Source organism: Beta vulgaris, chromosome 2 (assembly GCF_026745355.1).
Source record: "Beta vulgaris subsp. vulgaris cultivar EL10 chromosome 2, EL10.2, whole genome shotgun sequence".
Classification (NCBI taxonomy): Eukaryota; Viridiplantae; Streptophyta; class Magnoliopsida; order Caryophyllales; family Amaranthaceae; genus Beta; species Beta vulgaris.
In genome coordinates, this window is record NC_079203.1 from 28,888,096 (window position 1) to 28,913,855 (window position 25,760).

General features: G+C 37.4%; 2 protein-coding genes across 2 annotated transcripts; one reads left to right on the top strand and one right to left on the bottom strand.

Moving 5' to 3' along the window:
- Positions 1-17,135: 17,135 nt before the first annotated feature.
- Positions 17,136-18,369, bottom strand: LOC104887033 (uncharacterized). Its single transcript, XM_010671615.1, has 2 exons — positions 17,939-18,369; positions 17,136-17,883 (listed from the first exon to the last, which is right to left on the bottom strand). Exons 1-2 carry the CDS (start codon positions 18,367-18,369, stop codon positions 17,136-17,138), a joined length of 1,179 nt encoding a protein of 392 aa, XP_010669917.1.
- A 3,420-nt stretch (positions 18,370-21,789) lies between these two features.
- Positions 21,790-23,230, top strand: LOC104887004 (peroxidase 63). Its single transcript, XM_010671582.4, has one exon. It carries the CDS (start codon positions 21,951-21,953, stop codon positions 22,947-22,949), a length of 999 nt encoding a protein of 332 aa, XP_010669884.1. The 5' UTR covers positions 21,790-21,950; the 3' UTR covers positions 22,950-23,230.
- Positions 23,231-25,760: the final 2,530 nt, after the last annotated feature.

Sequence of the window (25,760 nt, forward strand, 5' to 3'; positions counted from 1 at the left end):
GTTGCTGAGAGAGTTTGAAGATGTTTTTGCTTATACTATGGAAGAAATGCCGGGAATTGATCCCGAAGTTGCTGTGCACAGGTTGAATATAGAGCCGGGGCAGAAGCCAGTCCGGCCAAAGAAGAGGCACTTGGGTCCGGCCAGGAACTAAGCAGTGGATCATGAGGTTCAAAAACTGCTAAAATCGAAATTCATCCGGGAAACTTTTTATCCGGATTGGATTGCTAATGTGGTCATGGTGCCCAAGCCGAATGGCATTTTGAGAATGTGTGTTGACTGCACTAACTTGAACAAGGCCTGTCCTAAGGACAGCTTCCCATTGCCCAAGATTGATCGGTTGGTCGACTCCACAGCGGGGCATGCACTGCTTAGTTTCATGGACCCCTATTCAGGCTTTCACCAGATCCCAATGTGGCCAGAAGACCAGAATAAAACTTCCTTCATCACTGAAAAAGGTCTATATGGCTGGCTTAGGATGCCCTTCGGCTTGAGGAATGCCCTAGCCACATTTCAGCGACTCATCAACACAGTCTTTCAGCCGCAGCTAGGTAGAAATATGGACGCTTACATTGACGATATGATCGTCAAAAGCCAAAAGGAGATGAATCATTTGGAAGATTTAAGAGAAACCTTCACCATCTTGAGAAAGTACAAGTTAAAGCTCAATCCGCAGAAATGCGTCTTCGGGGTAGTAGCCGGGAAGTTTCTAGGGTTCTTGGTCTATCAACAAGGGATTGAGGCCAACCCTGATAAAATACAAGCCATTCTGAATATGACTTTTTCGTCCAAGATCAAGGAGGTCCAGCGTTTGACGGGATGTCTGGCCGCTCTTGGAAGGTTTTTATCTAAGTCTGGCGACAAGTGCCATCACTTTTTTGCGACCATAAAGAAGAATGCAAAGTTTGAATGGACAGAGGAGGCCGAGAAGGCGCTTCAGCAGGTTAAAGATCATCTTCGGCAATTGCCTAGGCTAATCAGCCTGGCCGAAGGAGAAAAGTTGTATGTATACCTGGTCGTGTCCCCATTTGCAGTAAGTGTCGTTCTCTTAGCTGAAAGAGACTCAGTTAAGATACCTGTTTATTTCGTTAGCCATGTGCTAAAGGATGCAGAAAGCAGGTATTCGTCAATAGAGAAGTTCGGCCTGGCACTGCTTATGGCCAGCCGGAAGCTGAGGCCTTGTTTTCTAGCTCACAGTATTCTAGTCTACACTGACCAGCCGTTAAGGCAAGTTTTGCACAAAATGGATGCCTCCGGACGAATGTTGAAGTGGGCTGTGGAGCTCAATATGTTTGATATATCATTCGAGCCCCGAAAAGCAATTAAGGGGCAAGCTTTGGCAGACTTTATTGTAGAGCTTACCCGGCCTACAGTAGAGTACGTCCAGGATCCGGCAGAGGGAAAGAGGCATTGGACCCTAATGGTCGACGGATCATCCACTGCTAATGGATGTGGAGTCGGGATCATTTTTTCAGTCACCAGAGGGGGACAAATTTGAGTATGGAATGAAGTTCCAATTCCAGGCTTCGAACAATGAAGCAGAGTATGAAGCATTCTTAGCCGGCATAAAAATGTGTAAAGCGGCCGAGCTTTGGAAATTGAGGCAAAAACAGACTCTCTGCTGGTGGTCAGCCAGGTTAATGGAGATTTTGAATTCAAGGAGGCGTCTATGAGCAAGTATATGAGCTTGATAAAAGAAGAAGTAAAATCTTTAAAGCGGTTTGTGCTCGACCAAGTGCCACGATCCAAAAATCATCAGGCTGATGCCTTCTCCAGGCTAGCCAGTTCGGTTGAGGGGGATGGGCCAAGGACTGTCTTTTGGGAGGTCAAGGCGGCCAAGAGCATTGATTCAAAGGAGGTCCGATTTCTTAGCCGCGAAGGCGGTTGGATGAGCCCCATTGTTGACTATAAAAAATCAGGCTGGTTACCCCTTGATCCTTTGGAAGCCAAGTATGTGAAGGCAAGGGACAAGTGGTTTGAGTTATGGAACGGGACTTTATACAAAAAATCTTTCAACCGGCCTCTTCTCAAATGTATTACTAGAAAGGACGGATTGGAAGTTTTGAAATAACAGCATGAAGGAGCTTGTGCTTCCCATATTGGGGGGAGGGAGTTAGAAGAAAAAGCTCTAAGGACTAGCTATTTTTGGCCGACTTTGAAGGAGGACGCCTTGCTTTATGCCAAGAGATGTGATAGTTGTCAAAAGCATGGCAACATATATCAGAAGCCATCCAACTACCTGACTCCCGTCCTCTTTCCTCTTCCTTTTGCAAAATGGGGAATGGACATTCTCGGCCCCTTTCCTGTAGCAGCCGACCAGAAAAAGTTTGTGAAAGTAGCCGTCGACTACTTCACCAAATGGGTGGAAGCTGAGGCTATGAGAGGAATTACCACCAATGACGTCAAAGGATTCGTCTGTAAGAACCTCATCACAAGGTTTGGTATGCCCCAGTCTATTGTTTTTGACAATGGACCACAGTTTGAAACACCTAAGCTTCGTCAATGGTTGGTCGATCAAGGAATTAAAACCCACTTTACTGCAGTTGCTCATCCTCAAGCCAATGGGTAGGTTGAAGCTTTTAATAAGATCTTATCGGCCGGAATCAAAAAGAAGCTGGATAATGCAAGAGGGATATGGGTTGAAGAGTTACACTTGGTTTTGTGGTCAATAAGAACAACGGCCAAGAAATCAACTGGAGAAACCCCATTCATGCTAGTCTATGGCTTAGAGGCCATCCTTCTCGTTGAAGTTGAGGAACCAACTCTGTGAATCATGATGTACTCAAAAGATGCCAACTAGGCTGCTCTTCGGACGGCCCTAGATCTAGTTCCTTAAGTCAGGGGCAATGCGCTGCTAAGGATGCAACTCTACAAGCTCAGAATGGCTAGAGAGTTCAACAAAAGAGTAGCTAGGCGACCATTGAAGAAAGGAGATCTCGTCCTGAGGAAAATGGAAGCAGTAGGCCGAGCCAAGGAGTTGGGCAAGCTCACTCCAAATTGGGAGGGACCCTACAAAATCGTCGAAGAAGTTCAGAATGGCACCTTTCGTCTGGAAGGCATGGACTGTCGTTCTATTCCTAGGACGTGGAACTCTGATACCTTGAAAAAGTACTTTGTTTAAAGATATCTTGAGAAAGTGTAATCTCTTCTTAGTACCATCCAATGAAAAAAGTAGAAATGTATACATGTACCTTCGCTCTCCGTCAAGCAAAATTCATATAATACAGCTCTACTTCTCTCCTATGACTGTCTCTCTATTTGTTTTGTTTACTTAATTTAGTAAAAATGCATGTTGTCGGCCAAGCTGACTAATAAAACAGAGCAGCAAATAAAAACACCTTCTATTAAGAGATCGGCCACTATGTTATCATCCTTATAAGGATAAGTACATGGAATCGGCCTGCACCTTATTTACTTAAAGAGTTAAACATCTCCTAAACAAGGTCGGCTGGAATTAGAACACCTTAGTAAAGGTATTCTACTTTCCGTCCAAAAGCCATACTTAGAAATAACAACCTTAGTAAAGGAACAAGTTATTTCACAAATTAACAAGGATGGACGGGTTATAATAACCTTCATTAAATGTCCAAGTTATCTAGCAAAATTATGGTCCTTCTCCTTCTTGAAACTAAGGGTCACTTAGACCTTTTCGTCTAAGAAGGGGGGCATATAGGGACCTAATATGCTGCAGATAACTAAGTCCTTGTCCAATGACGAACAATAGCCAAAATTCAGGCCGCACATAGTTTTTAACTTATAAATTCTTACCGGTTTTAACTTGTCGAGAAGTATTCGGCCAACTAGAGTCGTTTGATCGCATAAAGTGTGTTAGGACGAGCTGTTTTTATACTTGGCATGAATAATTGGATCAAAAGCAAGGCGTCAAGGGCTTAAAACTATGAAGCTTTGAAGATAGAAAAAGATAACTCTTTTATAGATAAAAGAAAAGATTACAAACTAGTCTAAAAAATACAAAAAGAAAATTAAAGCAATACACTGAAAAAAAAAACTACAAGTACAAGTGGCCTGCGGCCAAGATGAAGAATAGGAGAAGTTAAGCTTCTGGAGGAGCGTTGTTCTCTTCGTCCTGGGCCTCGACTTCTTCTTCCTCTTAATCTTCTGAAGACTCCTGGAAGACGGGGGTTCCTCCCCTTTGATGTCAGCCCTATGAAGGCTCTCCTGAAATTCTAGCCGGCGAACATATCTGGGCATGTCCTCTTCTTCAGCCAGCATTTCAAAGGCCTTCACGGCCCAAGATTTTGAAGTATCAATCACTTCGTTCAGAGCTCCTTTGGCCGACTCCTCAATGACCGTCACCTCCGCCTTCAATGCTTGGTTCTTCCCTCGGAGAAATAGATTCTCTTTGAAAAGCTCCGCAACCACCAGCATGCCCAAGTTCCTCTCATCTTTGAGAGAGCGCTCCAGAGCAGCTCTCTCGTCCAAAAGCTCGGTCAGCCGGAAAAGGTAGGCCTTGTTCCGAGACTCCATCTCGGCCGACCGCTTTTCCCAAGCTATCTTGGACTGCTGGTGTAGCAGCTCTTGCTCGGTTATAGAAAACTGAGCGTGGTTGGCTGCTTTGGTAACGTCTGTGACGAATTTTTTGTTCTCTTTCCTCAGTAGCCTCTCCCAGTATTCAGTAATAATGCTGCGAGCAAAGAGCTGTCAAAGGGAAGACGAAAAGTGTTAGGACGGTTGCAAAAATGGACAATGAGTATTTACAAATATAGAAATAAAGCGGCAAAAGGAAGGAGATATACCTCGGCAGCAAGTTGGGACATATAGCCAACATGTCCTGAAGAGGCTCCCCTCAAGCCCTTGATGTAAGCTTCAGGGAAGCATTTGAAAAGCTCCAGCTTGAGCTTCTCTCTGTCAGCCGAGCTCATTCTCGAGAAAGCAGTCGAGGACTCATCGTCCGAAAAAGTGGGAGAGCCGGCTGGAGCTTCTTCAGCTATGCCCTTTCCCTTATCTGAAAGAGGTGACTCGTAAGTATTTCAGACGGGTATAATGACAGTCTGACGGTTGGAGGGACTCATTGGTCGCCCGCCAACGCGCAATGTTCTAACTACATTTGAGTAATAAGACTCACCAGAAGAACGGGAGGTCGTCCTATATGCCTCTGGCATCTGGCCTACCAGCTTGGCGACTGGTTCAGTATAAGCCGACTCGTCTAAAGCCGCGTCCGACTGAGCAGGCTTAGTTTCTGACCGGTCCAATTGAGCAACCGCTTCTGGCTGCTCAGATTTAAGAGGAGGAGTCTGGTCGATGGGGCCGGCATAAGGATTCATGGCCCTCTCCTCGGTAGCCGAAGAGTCATCCTCAGACTCGACATGAAAGGAAATGAAGAAGCTAGGGAAGGGGCTTTCCGGCTCAACCTAGAAAACTAGCGTTAAATGACAATTCCCCGACATTATTTGGGCACTGCCCAAGGGGTTGCCGTTGTTGTTGACATTTGCTGCAGGTGGAATTGTTAATCTATTGTCCTCAACCATATGATGTAGAGCATGCTTCAAAGTCCAGCACGTGATGTCAAATGCCCCTTTCCTGATGGTACTTACAGTAGGCATAAGGATTCCATTTTTTGGATTTATTATCAGGGGCAGGATTTCGAGTAAGGCCGAGAGGGTGAAGTGCTCCATTTGCATGAAGCCAAGTGAAGGCTTCTTCTAATGTTATGCTCAATGGAGTGAATGTTCTTTGAGGCTTTTCATGACCTCTCTTTTCGATAGTTAGGGCATTGTTGTCGTTGTTTTTGGAGCTAGAAGGATTTTTGTTGTTGCTCTGATTGAAAGAGTTATTGTTGTTGTCATTGTCATAATCCTTATCCTTTAAGTCTTGGACCTCTTCTTTGATCAGTATGCTTACCTTATAAAGCTTCATGCATGAAAGACACTATGCGTTGGAATTAATATGACCTCATACTTAGGCTGCATGTTATGAATAACCAGTCGGACTTGATCCTCTTGAGATGGTCTGTTAGTCATTTTTTTAGTATTTTCCCTCTATATCTTAAGGAATGTGACGAAGTCTTCATTGGATTTTTGTTTAGTTAAATCCAACTCATGAAGGCCAATGGAAAGCTCAGTATTGTATATGTATTGTTTGGGAAACTCTTCTCTAATGTAATCTCAGTCATTCAGCTTGGTCTCATTCAGTGAGCTGAACCACTTGGATGGATGTGCATCCAAGGTCAAGGGATTAACATAAGAAAACAGATTCACTAGCTAGTAGAATAAATGCTTATTGTTGCGGTCATTAAGTGGCCTATTGCGGTGGTGCAGCAATGGGGCAGCAATAGGTAATTAATATATTGCTGCGATTTTAAACCGCAGCAACATTTGAACATATTGCTAAGGTTTCTGGGTAAAACCGCAGCAATAGGAATTTTTTAAATATTAAAAATACTGATCTATTGCTGCGGTTTCTTTCCAAAACCGCAGCAATAGACACAGGGCAGGTAAAAATTATTTTTTTAAGTTTCTCTAGACTTAAATTTTTAATATTTATTATACAATTATAATATAATATTGTTACAAGAATCCACTATTGCAAATTTAAGAAAAACAAACTAAAAAAACTAAAAAACTAAAATGAAAAGACTAAGAAACAAATTCAAACTAAAAGATTAAGAAACTGAAATATAAGCTGAAAATAAAATACACAAATCAATAAATAACAAAAAATTAGATCTAACAATATACTACAAATATGTTTTTGAATTTGTTTTGTTGGTTAAAAAATAAATTGTTAGATCCAATTTTTTTATAATAACTATTAATAATATTGATTCTTAACCAACAAAAAAAAAATTCAAAAAAAAGAAATATTAGCCATCGACGTCGTCGAATGAAGAAAACAAACAAACAAAATCTAATTATCAAATTTAACTAAAAAGCAAAAAAACAAAAAATCGTCCCACGTCGCCGTCGTTGTCGTCGGCACCGTCGCAGCGAACAAAATTGTCGCACGTCGTTATCGTCGGCACCGTCGCAACGAACAAAATCGTCGCGCGTTGTCGGCACCATCGCAGCGCATAAAATCGTCGCGCGTCCAGATCTGCACAAAATCCTCGTTGTCACCGGCAACAAAGGAAAGTTTCTATTTCGCCGGCAAGTGAGAGGATGAGAGGATTTTGTCGAACAGCGAGTTCTTAGAGGTAGACAAAGATGATTGAGAGGAACACCATTTTTTTTTCAGAGGAAGATGAAGACCGGCAGAGAGGCGAGAGGATGATTAAGAGGGTTTAGAGGGAGAGGAAGACCGACAAATGGGTGGTGTGAAATTGATGAGAGGGAGATGGAGAGTCTGATCTGATGAGAAGGAACCCTAGATGGACCTTTTTATATTAATTTAAAAGCCTATTGCTGCGGTTTTCGGTAGGAACCGCAGCAATTAGTCCAAATAATATTTTTAATATATTGCTGCGGTTTTTTCCAGAAACCGCAACAATATGTTTGGTCAAATGGTCAAAAAATTTCAAAAAATTTCATCTGAAACCATATTGCTGCGGTTTTCGGCGAAAATCAGCAATATGATTATTTTATATTTTTCTTTTTACGTGATATATTGCTGCGTATGGGTAAAACCGCAGCAATATCACCGTAGCAATAAACAATTATTCTACTAGTGGTTATTGCTCATGCCTTTGAGAGTTATGGAGATGGAGGAAGCTCTCATATCATTATCTAGGTCTTAAACGCTCTTGAGTTTCGGGAGGTAACCCAGTTCTACCTTTTAGGGAGATTTAATTTTCTCTCAGATCAGGATCAATGATGTCATGGCCATGAGCCTAACTCTCGAGTGCAGGAATTGACTAGATCAATTGCTCGATTTTTTCGAACCTCAAATATGTCTCGGACTTGACAGGAGGTGGTGGTGGTGGTGGAGAGTCATCATATCCTTCTTCCTCAGTTATCAACTTTTCTCTCAACGCCTTTATCTCTTTGTCTTATCCCTGAAGACAACAATTCATTAGTTGGACCTGAGCCATGATTGCATTGAGTTGTTCATAAGTGTCTCCCATCTCGGATGATGATTCATATGATCCAGAAGTTTAGGGATACTCGATTAGAAAGGTGAGAACTCGTTTGACGAGTCTGGGAGTAGGTTGACCTTGTATCCTCTTTATCAGGCGTTACCAAGTTATGATTTCACCAAATGTCCTTAACTGAAATCGAATGGACCTCGTAAATTTTAAGAAATGAATTTTGAAATGAGAAATAGAAATGAGGTATGAAGAAGTGGGGAAATGAGAAGAATGGGAAATGAAAGTGGAAATAATTATGATTATGGTTATGATGGCGACATGGGCCTAACTACATGCATATGCAGATGTGGATTGGACTGACCATTGAACTTGCAAGCAGACTAGACCCAAAAGGATTGCCCATGTGGACTTGGGGAACACTAGCTAGCTTCGCTAGACATAATTTTTGGGTCATTATGGACTTAATTGGGATTCTATAAATATAAGGTAAGAGTAGCTTTGCTAAACATGGAGTATGCCTTTACGGTCTTAGGGGTTACTAGCTTCGCTAGGTATTAAGGATGTCATTATGGTCTTAGAGGGGTGACTATCTTCACTAGGTCAAAGGATGTCGTGATGGTCTTAAAAGTGAGTAGCTTCGCTAAACTCAAGGGACGATGCCTTTATGGTCTTAGGGATAAGTAGCTTCGCTAGATCTAAAGGGTGCCATTATGGTCTTAAAAGGGATGACTAGCTTCACTAGGTCAAAGGGTGTTGTTGTGGTGTTCAAGTTGAGTAGCTTCGCTAAACTCAAGACATGTCTTTATTTTCTTAACGGGATGGATATCTTCGCTAGGTCAAAGGGTGTCGTTATGTTCTTAAAGGTGAGTATATTCGTCAAACTCCAGGGATGCCTTTATGGTCTTAGGGATAACTAGCTTCGCTAGATCTGAAGGGTGCCCTTATGGTCTTAATTAAGGATAAGTAGCTTGACTAGGTCAAAGCACTAGTAAAATAAATGCTTATTTGCTGCGGTCATTAAGTGGCCTATTGTGTTGGTTTTGGCGCCCAACAATTAAGGGCGCAAGAATAGGAAATTACCTATTGTTGCGGTTTATGACCGCAGCAATAGGGTACCCTATTGATGCGGTTCCTAATCGAGAACGCAGCAATATGTATTTTTTTAATATTAAAAAAGTACACCTATTGTTGTGATTTTGTGCCAAACCCGCAGCAATATGTACACTTTTTCAAACAAAATTAAAATCTTCAATACGAAGAATACTTAAAATGCAATAAAAACTAAAGGTAACTAAAACATCAGATCAATCAACGAAAATACAGCATAAACATAGCCTAAATCAGAGCTTATTCGAGGAATGTAGACCAAAAGATGTATTTCAACAACAACGTTCAAATTCATAAAATATTAACTAGAGACAATCCTAAACATCATATCTAGATCAAAAATTTAAAAAAAATTGGAGAAAATAAAAAATACAAAAGTTTAGATCTGAATTGAAAATTAAAATAAAAATGAAGAAAATTAAAAATATAGAAGTTTAGATCTAAAGGAGAAACCAGAAAAAAAAAAAAAAAAAAAAAAAAAAAAAAAAAACTAAAAACAGATTTGAAGAGCCGCCAAAGGAACTTCGTGAAGGACAAACAGATCTCGAAGAGCCGCCGAAATTTAGATAAAAAAAATACAGAAGTTTAGATCTAAAGGAAAAAAACAGAAAAAAAAAACTAAAAATGGATCTCGTCTTGTTCATCTTCGTCTGGTTCGAAAGACAAACAAAGACGACGAACCGGAATCAACGAATAACTCTCGAGTCTCGACGAAATTAGCGACGAACCGGAATCAGTGAACTCTTGACATAATCAGCAAACTCTCGACGAAATCAGCGACGGACCGGCTATTAACGGATGTCGAGGAACCGCTACAGACGGTGGTCTTGATGAGAGGAAACGCATAGTCGACGGTGCTTTCGAGGAGTGAGCCTCGGCGGTTTTCAGCAAAAGTGAAAGGAGAATCGACGGTCTTGATGAGGGGAAGGCAGAGGATATTGCGATGGTATTAAGAAGAGTGATAGGAGAGAGAGGCTGAGATCCGAAGGGCAAGGCTGAGGAGTAAGAGGGAAGAGAAGGAGTGAGAGGCGTGAGATGAGAAGGGGAAGGCGCCTAAGTGACAGAAGAGATGAAAGGAGGGAAAAAAAAAAACCCCTAAGTGACACGCCTTTTATACTTTTTCTAATATTTATTAATGATATTACTGCAGTTCTTGACAAAAATCGCAGCAATATATTAAAATAATTATTATTTTAATATATTGGTGCGGTTTTTGTCAAAATTCGCAGCAATATGTTTGGTCAAATTGTCAAGTTTTTTCGAAAAATTTCCGGTTGACACCATATTGCAGCGGTTTTAGGCCGAAACCGCAGCAATATCTTTATTTTATATTTTACCTTTTCTTTTTACATGAGATATTGTTGTGTATGAGTAAAACCGCAACAATACCACCGCAGCAATAAACAATGATTCTACTAGTGAAGGGTGCCATTATGGTCATAAGGATGAGTAGCTTTGCGAAACTCAAAGGGTGCATTTATGGTCTTAAGGATAACTAGCTTCAATAGGTCAAAATGTTTATATATAGTCCTATATGGGTTTGAAAATGGACTTAATTAGACTTAAAAAATGAGTTGGGCTTTTTATGGACCTAATTTTGGACTTAGTCCTATATTGGTTCGAAGTTATACTAAGAAATGTACATGGGCTTGACATTGAACATGAACTAGGATTGGAATTCGATTGGTATGGACTTCAATTAGATTTGGATTAGGCTTGATATAGATTAGGGTTCACATAAAGATGCAAATGGGCCCTAGATTTTGACATGAACTAGCAGACTTATATGGACCTAAGATCGACTCTAATGTTAGTGGGCCTAATATGAATGCAAGCATGAACTTAAATTTAGATGGACCTAATATGAATGCAAAATGGACTCTAATGCATATGGGAATCAAATGAATGCAAATGGATTGGATTTGGATTGAAGGAAGGTGTTTGGATTGTGTTTAGAATTTTCGAAATTCGTTTTAAAAAAGAACCCCTTGTTTTTATCTTTTGTTAGTTGAAAAAGATGGGTTGTTTTTTAAAATACTTTTGTAAATGTTGTACATGGTATGATGATGATTAGTAAATGCTTTTTAGAAAAGGTAGAATATACATGGGTGTAGGAATGATTTTGAAAAATGTAAGTTTTTTGAAATTGATTGAATATGGTAAGGTAAGAGTGACAGGGAAGAATAGTTGAATAGTAGGGAAAAGGTAGACATATATGATGATTCTAACTCTACCATGACCAGTTTTCTAGATGCACTTTTTAGGAAAGACTCGACCTTGCATGAAAAGACTGAGTTTTTCCTTGAATTAGGTGAAACCTCTAAATAGACCATGCGAATGCTTACGAACCAAAAATAGGATCGACTACCACGGCGACTAAATCGACGAAAAGCACGCGATCCACGGACTGCGTGCCGCATAGCATCGCTACGCGCGCCACACAGTCGTGCGTCTGGCGCGAGGGGGGTGCGTTTGGAGAAACTTAATGCACTTGGATCACTACTCCCCGACATGTTTTTCGGGAATTTAGGAGAAGTTTTGGCCAATTGATGATCTTATTATTTGTTTTGAGACACGCTTTTAGGAACGATGCATAATAATGGCACTTCGACAAGTTAATAACAAGCAGAATTGCAATCACAGATAAATGTCATGTAACATAGATGCAAAAGTTCCAACCTAAAGTTTAGTTCTATATTTGAAACTATGGTCAGGTTTAGGTTATGTCTGAAAAGGTCCATGAATAAAAGATTGATCCCAGGCTTCATGCCTCTGCTTAAAGAGGTGGCCACATGTAAGACACACTCCGTTTCTCAAGTCAGGAATAAGAGAACAATGCCATTTTTGGTTATGTTTGCTTATGCTTAAGATCCAACACTATCGCTCAGGAAGCTTTTTGGAAGGACAAAGCGCTAATCCCTGGGGGTGACCTCACACATAGAACGTGCGCTAATGAGGCAAGGTAGAATGTCCTTATAGTGGCTTAAACAATAGCCATGCATATGCAAAACTGTAATATCATTCTAAAGCATAAAAAGAGTATGAATCGTATTTTTTAAAATTCACCCTTTCATTTAGAAACTTAATATTTTAAAATCCTCCCTGGTGGAGTCGCCAAATTATAGGCGTTAGTTTATTTCACCTACGCGAGATAAGCGCGTATTTGTATTTGACTACCCCATTAAAAAGGTTTTTATTGAAAATTGATTTCAAGTCGCCAACAAGTCTTTAAGGAAAAACTTATAAACGTAATTTGATTTTGAAAACTATAGGGACATCATAGGGACTTATGCAATGTAGAACTCACCGTCCTGACACCATAAATAAATGGTCAATGAACCAAAAGTTGAGTTCGGGGATGAGGGTACAACAAAGTCAGGAACCATATTTCCCATTGTTGGCCTCTACTAATATCGATTCATGTCAATTTTTATGCAATAGAATAACCATATAATGTTTTCACGTACCGGCCTAAAAGTAATTTAGTCTAGGTTGGTTCAAGAAATACATAAAAAGACTATATTTTTAGTGATATGTTATTAGGTAATCAAATTACAAGGTACCTAGAAGGTTATTCAAATTAATCTGATTAATGTTAGAACATTTTTTTAGGTCTTGATTAACAATAATAGGCATTTGGGTAATGAAAACATTAAATTAGCACAATCATATAATTTGTGTAGAACAATCAGGCAAGCATATAATAATGTACGAAAATAAAGAAAAAGGAAAGAAGGATTAGAATACATACAGTAAAACGATTTTATATCAAAGATCTACATCATGAAAGAAACCGTTAGTAACTTCAATATAAAAATAATAGATTATTCAAGGATGCATGCTCAGGATTATATCGTGGCTTGGGTTTCGAAAATCGTGAAGCCTGAAAGTTTGGATGTCGGAAAGTATTTGTTTGAATGTCTTTATCTTTGAAAGGAATGAGTGTTGCAGAGAGGTTTTTAGGGAGGTTCGTAAAGTATAAAGTCGCATATATAAAGTCGAGTGTTGAAGTTGTTGTGGAAAATCGTCTTAAAAATTGTACGGAAATCAAGTGTATTTATAGGAAAAACGAATCCGCGCTTGATGCGCCATCCGCGCCGGCGCAAGATGGCATGTGACGCGCAAATCCATGTGACATGCGCACATTCGTGCGCCTGATGCGGCAAGCCTAATAGGAATCGTACCATGTGGTACACAAAATTTAAAAGGAAGAAAAAGATGTGTCTCACACAGAGAAGTGCGCTTGGCACAGGACTCTGTGTGAATCACAAATCCACATGTCAAGTGCATATTAGTGCACCTGACACAGTGGACAATGCGCAAGGCATTAGGTGACGCGCTAGGCATTAGGTGATGCGCTAGGCGCACCAGCGTGGCTTTTGGCACGCGTTTGCCAGCTATTTTAGGTACATGTTTTAAAGATTTTTTTTTTATCTTTTAACTCCAAAAATCTTAGTTTACGAGATAAAATTCGATTTAACTACAAAAATATATTTGAAAATATTTGTTAAAATAAAATAATTATTTATCATTAAACAATTAATTGGGCTTTTCAAAGGATTTAGTTCAACATGTAATTAATTTTTATGAATAATTAATTGGATTTTAATCATTTTTACTCATTATTATTATATTATTATTATTATTACTATTACAAATGATGATAATTTAATATTAATTATTATAATAATAAATAAATAATATTAATAATATATATAATGATAATTACCATTATTTTTTCTTAACTAATGGAAGATTCTCACCTTTTCTCAGTCACATAACATTGTTCTCCGACTATATGTGTCCCCTGGAAGAAAATGGCCACCATTCTCTTTCTTTCTTCTTATTATTATAACATAATTATTAAATAGAATAATTATAGTTATTATAAAAGTAAAAACATAATAATATCAATCATAATAATAATTATAATAAAAAATAATAGTAACAATTATAATCTATATGAAATTAATAATTATTATTATAGTAATAACTATAGATACGTTTAATAATATATATATATATATATATATATATATATATATATATATATGATATTGTTAATTTTAATAATATTAATTTGTGTGCTGAAATGAAACGAGTTGAATTGAGTTTTGCTGAAATGAATTGAAATTAATTTTGCGCATTTTACTCGAATCAATTTTGCTTAATTCAATTGAACTTGAATTAATTTTGCCGACTGAACTTAAATATGCTGAAATTATGTTCAAAAGTTTAGTATTGTGGTTATTGGGTATGCAATAAATTAATGGTGAAACCACTTTATTTTAGTTAAAATATTTCAATATTTTTTAAGTAAAAAATGAGTCACTTAACATAGGGTGCTTTTTTTTTTACCTTAAACGGTTATATTTTGCATAAGTGAAAATGAGTCATTTAGAGCCAAAAGTTACCATTATCTAACATGTAATTTTTCACTTTCAAGAGTTTACTTCTATATAAGTGATCCTTTTAGCCATTTGGTGTAAAAAATTACCCCTTTGTCACAATAATTCATTGTGCGCATGTCTTATTAAAGAATGTGTGTATTTATTTAGCATAAACCTTAAATCCACCGAGCTAAGTTTGGTCTAGGGATAAGAAAAGAATCTTCCAACTTCAAGGTTGGGGGTCTAAGCCCAACTAGGAAAACTTTGGGATTGGAGATGAGACCCCCTACCATTCCCCTTACTCTCGAAGTGTCTGCCCACTAAACCTGCGAGAAATTTCAGTATGATAAAACCCTTGATCTTATCATTTTAAAAAAATATGCTAAATCCTAGCATCCAAGTGTATCATACATTCAAAATTATTATTTTTTTGGTAAAAGGTAAGTAGATTTCATTAATAATTACCAAACAAAAACAACCCCACACTAACAAGATTGATTGCCTAATAACAAAGCAACCACACCAACCAGTCTACAACATAGCAGCTGCAAACATTACAAGGTTTTAACAAAAACAACCTAGTTAGACATAAGCTAATTTAATCTAGCTAGATCTTCAAACCACTCCTTCTCTTCCTGACACCATTTTTCATTGATGAGTTGTCGAACTCTATTACAAACACTATGCTTAACAGTACCAACAAGTACATCAGGTCTTGATACTCTTTTCTCCCAGTAGGCACAGTTCCTAGCATACCAGATTTGATAAACTAGAGCAGCTAATACAACAATACATGTACTCCTCTTCCTCTTGCTTGCATATTTCCTCAACCACTTTTTCTAACATCTGTTTATCTGATCCATATGAGTAGTTGAAATAGTCAACCATCTGCATATCTTTACATAACATTGCTGACTATACAGACATTGAAAAAAACAATGCTCTATGCTCTCCTCTTGAAGTCCACACATCATACACAAACTGTTAGTAACTACATACTCCAATTCCAAACAAGTGTGCATCAGTTCTCAGCTTCCCAAGCGCAGTCATCCAAGCAATTACAGAATGCTTTGGGATGTTATATCTATCCCACACCCATTTACTCCATGGCACATTTGCTTCCATGCCAGCCTACATCCTTGGGAGGCTTATAATCCCACCAATTTTCTATCTTAAGGTACACATGATGTACCCATTTGACCCACATCATTTCAGGTTTGTTAGCAACAAACCACACATACTTCCCAAGAGCAATTATGTTCCATGTCACACAGTTTCTTATCCCAAGACCCCATGACTCTTAGTTTTGCATATCCAATCCCAAGCTACAAGAGAAGGTTTTGAAAGATCAACCTTCCCTTCCCATAAGAAAGCTCTAAAAAGTCGTGTTATTTTCTGCAACACACTTTTAGGTATTAAAACCATTTGAGCCCAGTAGGAGTGAAGGCTCTTGAGAACTGCATTTACTAGCACAATTCTCCTAGCATATGATAGGTGTCATGAGCTCCAACATCTAATCTTCATTAACATCCTGTCAACTAGCATTTCACAATCATGCTTGCTTAGTTTTTTCGAATTTAAAGGGAACCCACCTAGTAAATTGCTCTGGAAAACCCAAACAACTTCATGTCCTAAATGAAACCCCAGTCAATGGAATCATAAGCTTTCTGAAGATCAACCTTTATTGTGCATCTAGGGGGAAGATTTCTCCTGTTATAACCCCTCAACATATCCTGACATATCAATATGTTTTGAATTATCACTTTCCCACTTAAAAAGGCACTTTGAGCTTCATTTATCAACCCTGGTAGAACCATTTTGATTCTACTACACAATAGTTTTGATATAATCTTGTAAACAACATTGCAGCAGGCTATAGGCCTAAAGTGCTTCACACTTGTAGGTTGATCAATTTTGGGAATGAGGGATAAAGTAGTGCAGTTTATTTGTTTCAATAGCTTGCCAGAACTGAAGAAATCTAAAACAGCCTTAGTAACATCTTCTCCCACTATAGGCCATGCTTGCTTAAAGAAAAGACTAGTAAACCCATCAAGCCCTGGAGCCTTATTATTCCCAATTTCAAACAAGGCATTTTTCACCTCCTCCTTCTGAAATCTCATACAAAGTAACTCTTGCTGAACTTGGGTTAGTGGTGCATCCAGATTAATCACTCTTCTTCTAACTTTCAGTCTTACCCCATTTGCACTACCAAGCAACTTTTGGTAGTACGTATTCTATAAAGGCATCAGTAATAGCACTTTCTCCCTGGACCACATTACCATGAATGTCTTCAATACTAAAGATTATGTTCTGGATTCTCCTTTTCCTCAGTTGAGCATGAAAAAATGCAGAATTACAATCACCCTCATTCATCCAATGAGATTTAGCATTTTGAGCTAGGAAACTCAGTATGGCTTTATTCAGTCTTATGAATGCTTCTCAAGCCACCAACTCATCAGCAGTTGAAGCCTCCCCTTTCTTGAGTTTCAACTGAAGTTCATCACGGTTTTTCCTTGCAGCTTTAGCCTCAAGCTCAATATTAGAGAAACATTGCCTATTTAATGCTTTAAAAGGTTTTTTCAGTTTCTTCATTTTAGAGGCTACTTGAAACATCATAGTACCAGCCGTAGGATCTCTCCAATTCTCCTCTACTATACTTAGAAACCTTTTAGAATCACACCACATATTGAAGAATCTAAAGGCTTTGCCCTTTTATTCAATTCCTTATGAATTTTCACTATACAAGGACAGTGATCATAGCATCCTTCAAGCAAGAATGCAGCTTCAGTGTATGGATAGCATAACTCCCATTGCCCATTTACTAACACTCTATCAATTTTTGTGGTCACATAATCATCCTCCTGCTGCTTATTGGACCATGTATAAAAGGGTCCAGTCATTTTAGCATCACCTAAACCACAACTATCCACACAATTCCTGAACCTTTCAATTTCACTGAACAGAACAGGCTGACCTATTCTTTCATTCAAATTCAGGATATTATTAAAATCTCCCATCACCACCCATTGAGTATTCATGACATCCCTACTGCACTTGATCAAGTCATTCCACAATTCACTTCTTTTTTCCTTATCATTATGACCATACACCATACTCAAACAAAACTGAACTCCAGATGCCTTATGATTCATTACACCATAGATCATCTGCTCTGTCAACATTCTCACATCAACAGTAAAGCAAGAAGGACTCCATACCAGCCATATCCTACCTCCAGGAAAAGCAGAATAACTAGTAACAATTGACCAGTTTGGACATATTCTAGGGTAGACTTTTGCAAAATTACCAGTCTTTACCCTAGTTTCTAGGTAGCCAAATAGTCCTACATTCTGACTTTGGATAAACTTCCTAAGATGAAAATGCTTCCATGGACTATTTAGGCCCCTAACATTCCAAAATCCAAAGTTATCCATTGAGAATGAGGTTGTCCACCCCAGACTGAGGTGCTCTTTCATTCCCATTCTCCATCTGTCCATCACTCACATTCTTCTCCTTTGTCATATCATTAACTTCAATCACTTTAGCAGCAATCTCAATGTTCAATGGATTCAGTAGATGATCAATCACTCCACAAGTGACTTCACCCTCCTGCATCCCCATTTGTGCCTCCTGACTAGTTTTAGCTGTTTGTACCTTATGTGGTACAGTAGCTTTTACCACCCATACCTTCTTTATTTTCAGTTTTTTCCTCTCCTTTTGAACCTCCTCCTTCTTCATCCTACATGCCTCACCATCATGACCAACTCCACCACATTCATCACATTTTATTGGCCTCCATTCATACTTGATCATTTGTGAGGTGAGAACACCATTTTCATTTTCAAATTCAATCTGCTCAGGTAAATCATCACCAAATTTGACCTCCACCATAACTCTTGCAGCATCCAATCTTTCTTTTTAAGCAGTTACTTTATCAGTTTTAATAGGCTTCCTTATTTTGCTAGTCAATTTCATCAAGGTATTCGCTCCCCAGTACTTAATATGTAAATTTAGGTAATTGCACCCAAATTGGAACCACATCTGTGTTCATACAATCTAGATTGAGATCTACAATCCATTCCTTCACCACCACTGGTTTACTATCAAACATCACATGATCCAGTTCTAATGCTTTGACTTTATCAACAACAATTTTAAATTTAATCAGGAAAACACCATATAGCCTTACATCAATTCTGTCTATATTGAATTTACCCCAAATTCTCTGTGCATACGTACAGATTACATGATAGGAGGTTTAACACCAACAATATAGCAAGCAATCCCCGAATTCCAGAAATTAATCTCCTCAGAAATATCATCATTTGTAATTTTCATGACATCATTACAATTCGATTTCATACCTTCCAGGTTGAGGCCTTCATCTCTCAATCCATGGAACAATGTATTACTCCATCGCTCACCTTTTTCAGAGGTTATAGGTTTTTTTATCGGACGTCTAATTGAAGTAATCCATTAATTTAGCGTTTCATCAGCTGCCTTCCTAGCATCAATTGATTATTGTTGATGAACTCGTTCATGAATCGAACAATCTGATTCTGAATCTTCAGACCACTCTAATGGTGGAATTAGCGATTTTTCTCTCATCGATCTAGCCTTATGTTTATTGCGAATCAATTGCCTTCCTCTATCACTCCTGGATTGTTGGCCATTTCCCTTTGAGTTACCACCAATTGCCATAGTTTCAGCACAAGCTGAATGGTGTTACTTCGCGGGAAATTTGAAATTCTAGAGAGAAGGTAGAGCTTCTCTCTCTAACTTCATTTAGACCAACTTTAGCCCACCATTTTACATTCAAAATTATTATTTTATGTTCAATCTTGAGCGTTTGCTCATGCGGATTCTACAAATGAGAAGTGAGCCGAAAACTATAAGATGTATTGTATAACCCCTCAAATTAGCTTCTTTTAATCAAATTTGACTGAAAGTTTGATTATGTGTTACGATTAAATATAGTTTGAATTTTAGATATCTGAGTATGGCTTATGAAATGTACAAAGCTTCTCGATATACTTCAAACTACGACTGACATTTGAATAGTTTGAATCAACTCCTGCTATTTAAGAATATTAACTTATGTCATATTAAGGGCGTGTTTGGCGGCAACGGTAACTGTAATGGTAACTGTTAGCTGTTAGTGGTTGGTGATTAGCTTTTAGCTGTTAGTGGTAGGTGATTAGCTTTTAGCTGTTAGATATCAAAGTAGCGATATACATGTTGATGTTCGGTAAAACAAGTTGTCAATGTAGCTGTTTACAAATAACAAGTCAAAAACTCAAATAAAACTTTAACATAAAATTAATAGACCACTAAACACTATTCCAAAAGCTACAAATTATAGCTTTTGACAAACACTACCAAAACTCTATTTCTACACTAGAAGCTACTCATACCACTAACACTCTTATTTTTCTTAATTAGTGTTTTGACTGAGCTATCTCAAAAGCTTGCGCCAAACATGCCCTAAGTCATTTATGTTTGAAATCCGATAGTATAATTAAAGTTGTTAGGTGATATACGTTTGAAGTTTTATATTGGAATTATCAAGTGATTTTAAATTATATCTTGCTAGCTTATGTAGACATCAAATATATTTGTGTTGGTTAGATAATTTCTGATTTAAAGTTTCATATAAAAATTATGGAAGTATTCTTATGAAACTTTATTAGTGGAAGTTACAATTATGAAATGTGGATTATAGATTATATCATGTAGAACATCTTGAGTTCTGACCATGATAAGCTTTTGGATTGAGTTATGTTTTCATATAAATTTCTTTCTAACTAATGATTTGTAGTAATTGACATTATTGAAGGGTTTTTTTTTTTGAGGGGTCATTTTTCATCTAGGTGAAATACGAGAGTAAAGTAATAATCATACACAACACTATTCCTAAACATCTCGCACTATTCTAATTGTGACCATTCTTTTCTCCTTCCTTAACTTTTCTTTGAAGCTCGAACTACAACAAACGATTTAAAAAAAAAATCTAGCAGTCTTATCGATAAGTGGATTAATGTAATCACTCAATGTATTAAAAAATGTGATTATTAAGTAGATTAAACTGATCTAAATAAACGAAACATGTAATTAAATATAGGGTTATGCTATATGCAGCCCTTAGGGTTGCATATAAGACATAAATACACTACTTAAAATTGAAATAAGTTGTGAATTTATGGAAAAAATTTGCATCAACCGATTTAATAAATGATCAATTAATACAACTTATTTCCATTTTTAACTTCTTATATACAGCCCTTAGGATTGCATATAACTTTTCCCTTAAATATCAAGAACGATTATCTATTTCTTTTTTTTTTTTAAGGGAACGATTATCTATTTCTTCTTAACTATTAATGTTATACTTCTCTTACCTAATTCTAAATTAAAAATAGACGATGTCTTCCACGACTAAGGCTATGTTCAGTTCACCTTATTTTTGCTTATTTCAGATCTAATCGGATCAGATCAGATCAGAAAAAATAAGTTCAGATCAGATCAGATCAGATCTGTCAGATTTTAAACTCATTTTTACTATTAAATATCTTTCATTACATATTAGTAAAAATTATAATAATTGAATATTAATAAGGAAAAATTGTCAAGAATAAGTCAACCTTTGCGTTGACCGCTTTTAACAAGTCAACCTTCATTTATTCCAGTAGCAAGTAAAGCTTGTACACGAATTAGCTTTTAACAAGTTTTTTTACTTATGACCTGAACAACCCCTACAATTTTGTTCAGTTTTAACAGGTGTGTATTCTAGAACTCATTAAATTGTTATCTAGAACATATTTGCACTGCTTGAATTTTATAAAAGTTTCGTGAGAAACTTAAAACTGAACAAAATTGTAGGGGTTGTTCAGGTCATAAGTAAAAAAACTCGTTAAAAGCTAATTCATGTACAAGCTTTACTTGCTACTGGAATAAATGAAGGTTGACTTGTCAAAAGCGGTCAACGCAAAGGTTGACTTATTCTTGACAATTTTTCCTATTAATAAAGTACTCATTGAGACGAATCAAACAAGACCCCACATGACTATGTTTTTTCGTTTATATTGAGAAAAATCTAAAAGATAAGATCTTGTATTCAGATCAGTTCAGAAAAAATAAGTTCAGATCAGATCAGATCAGAAAAAATAAGTTCAGATCAGATCAGATAAGTTCAGATCAGAAAATTTCAGGTGAACTAAACATAGCCTAAATCTACAATAATACAAATTAAGTGTCTTTCAAATCCTTTATTCTACCTTTAGATCCACCTAAACCTTTCGGGTTCCATACACTTTAACAACATATACTTGGATGACTCCTTAATCATTAACCAACTTTTAATAGTCAATTCCTGTGTTCCTCTCCCAACTATCTCCATAACTTGGCCATTTCGGCATTTCCTCTCCTCCACAAAACTCAACACTCACTCAATCCTCCTAGGCGGCCTTCACCAAATGGCGGCCTTCACGCACCTCCTCCTCAGCCTCACCATCATCAGTACACTGATCATCATCACACTTCCCATCTCAGAGTCCCGCCTCTCATCCACCTACTACTCCAAATCTTGCCCCAACTTCGACAAAATCATGCAAGAAACCACCACCTCAAAACAAATCTCACATCCCACCACTGCCGGCGCCGCCCTCCGCCTTTTCTTCCACGATTGCTTCGTCACCGGCTGCGACGCCTCCACCTTAATCTCCTCCACCCCTTTCAACACCGCCGAACGTGACGCCGAAATCAACCTTTCCTTACCCGGCGATGGCTTCGACGTCGTCGTCCGCGCCAAAGCCGCCCTCGAACTCTCCTGTCCCTCCACTGTCTCCTGCGCCGACATCCTCGCCGTCGCTACTCGCAACCTCGTCAAGTTCGTCGGCGGCCCATACTACTCTCTCTTATTGGGCCGCAAAGATGGGCTCGTCTCCAAATCTTCCCTTGTTAAGCCCAACACTCTCCCCAAGCCCAAGATGAGTTTAGACGAAATGATCGATATTTTCGCCAGAAACAAGTTCTCGGTGCGTGAGATGGTTGCCCTCAGTGGGGGCCACACTATTGGGTTCTCTCATTGCTCGGAGTTTGCTTCTGGGATCTATAATTACAGCTCCACTCAGGAGTTTGACCCGACTTATAACCCGAGGCTGGCCCGTGGGTTGAGCAAGGCGTGTTCGAGTTATGCGAAGGATCCCAGTTTGTCGGTTTTCAATGATATAATGACGCCCAATAAGTTTGATAATGTTTACTTTCAGAACTTGCCCAAAGGGTTTGGGATCTTGGCTTCGGATCGGGTTTTGTCTACTGACCCGAGAACCCGGCCCATTGTTGAGCTGTATGCGAGAGATCAAAATGCGTTTTTTAGTGATTTTGCAAAGGCGATGCAGAAGTTGAGCCTTGTTGGGGTTAAGACTGGCCGACATGGCGAGATTAGGCGCAGGTGTGATGCTTTCAATACTTGAAAAATAAGAAAAAGACTAATAAAAAATAAAGAGATATTAGAAGAAGAGTTACAGATTTGCAATAATTTATTGCATTTTTTGAGGGTAATTTAATGTCTTTAAGTGCTTTTTTTATTATGTTTTTTTTATTTTTTAAAAATTTCTTGGTTGTGGCCTTGTGGGTATTATTAATTTTTTTCTGGGTATTGCTTATATAGTACTTACTACTGAGTGGAATTTCTGTGTATTTACATTGTGATAATAGCAAGTGCCAAAGTATATAGTAGTCATTATTGAAGTAATGGATCTTGTTAATTGTTTGTGCTTATAAGATTGAAAGTTTTTATCTTAGATTGACATGTTTGATTGACAAGGGGACAGTTGGGGGTTTAGTCGAACCCTGGATGATCAAGTGAAATGTCTTATAATCCTGTTTATTTGGGGCAAAAGTAGAACGACAAAGGTGTGTTTATTCTCCTTGAGTATAGTCCAATTCGGTTTAATCAGGTTTAATAACTTAATAAGTTTAATTAAGACAAGATACAATAGTTGTTAGTTAGCGAGAGTAGACGCACCCAAATATTTTATATATATATGAATGAAATATTTGCACCACTGCTAGATTAAACATCTATTAGTTCCTTTTGTTTTGAGGGTAAATGATTTCTTGTTGCGGACATTACGCTAGATAATTAGCTGTAATGAAGTGTCAAACGATTGTATCCCAATTTGAGCTTAAAATCTGGAAGTGTTGACTGCTGAGTGCTGACCTAGTTAACGGATTCATTTCCCTTAAGGTCATAAACTGCTCTAATCATTAGATCCAAACTACATCCGAAATTACTCGAGTCTAAATCATTCATAAACTCCCTTCAAAAAAAAAAAAAATCATTCATAAACTAGAATGACATTGTCTGGTTTGACATTTTAAGTTATACTCCCTCCCTCCCAAAATATAATTCTTATTTTCCTTTTTTCACTGTAATTTATACAAGTAAAATCTAGGAGGGATAATAAAAATTTTGTTTATTTAAATAAATGTTGTATGAGAAAAGATGATTTTAGGAGAGAATGGAGAATAATTGATGAAAAAGTATTAAATGTAACATTTTGGTTGAATAAATCAAGGAAAAACCAAAATTCAAGAAGTAAATAAATGATGGGACACGATTTTTCTAAACAAACTAGTTATTATGTTCGGGCTATGACCTGGGTAAGAAAAAATTTCATTTATTAACATAATACTTTATGATAATAACACTAAATACAACTTAGCCTAGTGGTTAGAACTTTAGTATATGTACTTGAGGTCTCAGGATCAAATCATATATTATGCAATTTCTTAATTTTTTTTATTGTACATGGATTACATGAACTAAAACTCGCTAGGGAGAGCGCCACGTGGCACAGTTTCTTGTTTTTGCATGCCTTTTAATATATTTGTATAGATTACGGAAAAATGTGAAATTAAATATGAAATGAGAACTATATTTTGGGACACCCAAAATAGAAATGGAACTATATTTTGGGACGGAGGGAGTACTTCCTTCAGTTTTTGTTAATTTATCCACTTCCTTCAGTTTTTTTCTACGAGAAATAGATATGTGGGTCATGCAAGGAAAGACAAAGTATTGTTAGGATTTTTTGTCCCAAACTACCTTTAACTTTCAAGTTTTTGCGAGAAACTACCTTATAAAAAAATTGTTGTCCTAAACTACCTTACTTTACAATTTTGTTGTTGACAGCTACCTTATGCCGGTTTCCGGCGTTGACTTTTGTTTTTTCTGTTCAAAATTGTGGGAAAAACAAAATTACCCTTGTGGGAATTGAGGAGGGTGATTGTTTCAATTTTAGTTTAAGTAGAAGAGGAATTTAATGGTGGATTGGTGGTACAAAGTGTCACATAGATATGAGGGAGAGAACGCGCGCACACCGAAAAATGAGGAAATTAGGGTGGGGAAAATTAAAAAAAGGGTTTGAAGAGGTTAAGTGATATAATGTGACAATAAAAAAGCGGAAAAAACAAAAGTCAACGTCGGAAATCGGCCTAAGGTAGTTGTCAACAACAAAATGGTAAAAGTAAGGTAGTTTGGGACAACAATTTTTTTATAAGGTAGTTTCTCGCAAAAGCATAAAAGTTAAAGGTAGTTTGGGACAAAAAACCCTTAATTTATTAACATATTGTATTGAAGTTAACGTTATTAGTTATAAAAAGTAGAGTGATAAGGTAACAATAATACTAATAATTAGTTAGGGTTTGTTCTCCCCAGCTTATTTTCAGTTTAGTTCAATTCAGTTCAGTTCAATTCAGTTCAGTTCAGATCAGATCAGGTCAGTTCAGTTCAGTTCAGTTCAGACCAGTTCAGTTCAGTTCAGCTCTTGACAATACTTTTACTCTCACATATCACTATTCATTTCAGTTCAGTTCAATTCAGATCAGTTCAGTTCAATTCAGTTCAGTTCATTTCAATTCAGTTCAGTTCAGTTCAGTTCAGTTCAACTGTTAGTGGGATTATTTTAAAATAGGAAAAAAAAAAAAGAAGAAGTGGTTAAATTAGTATGGATAAAAAAGTTAGATAAACTAATAAAAACTAGAGGAGTATTTGTAAATTTTTATTCGTAAATTCTAATCAATGTATTTATCAAAATACTTTGACTTGGCTCTTGCTAGTTTTTTTTTTTTTTTTTTTTTTTTTTTTTTTTTGATGTGTAACAATTGTTCCTAATACATAAGTTAAGATTTTTTTTCTTTTGTAAATAAATCATTAGATATTCATGTCAAAAAAAAGAGTTAAGACATTAATTGTTAAAGATGTCTACTAGAGATTTTGA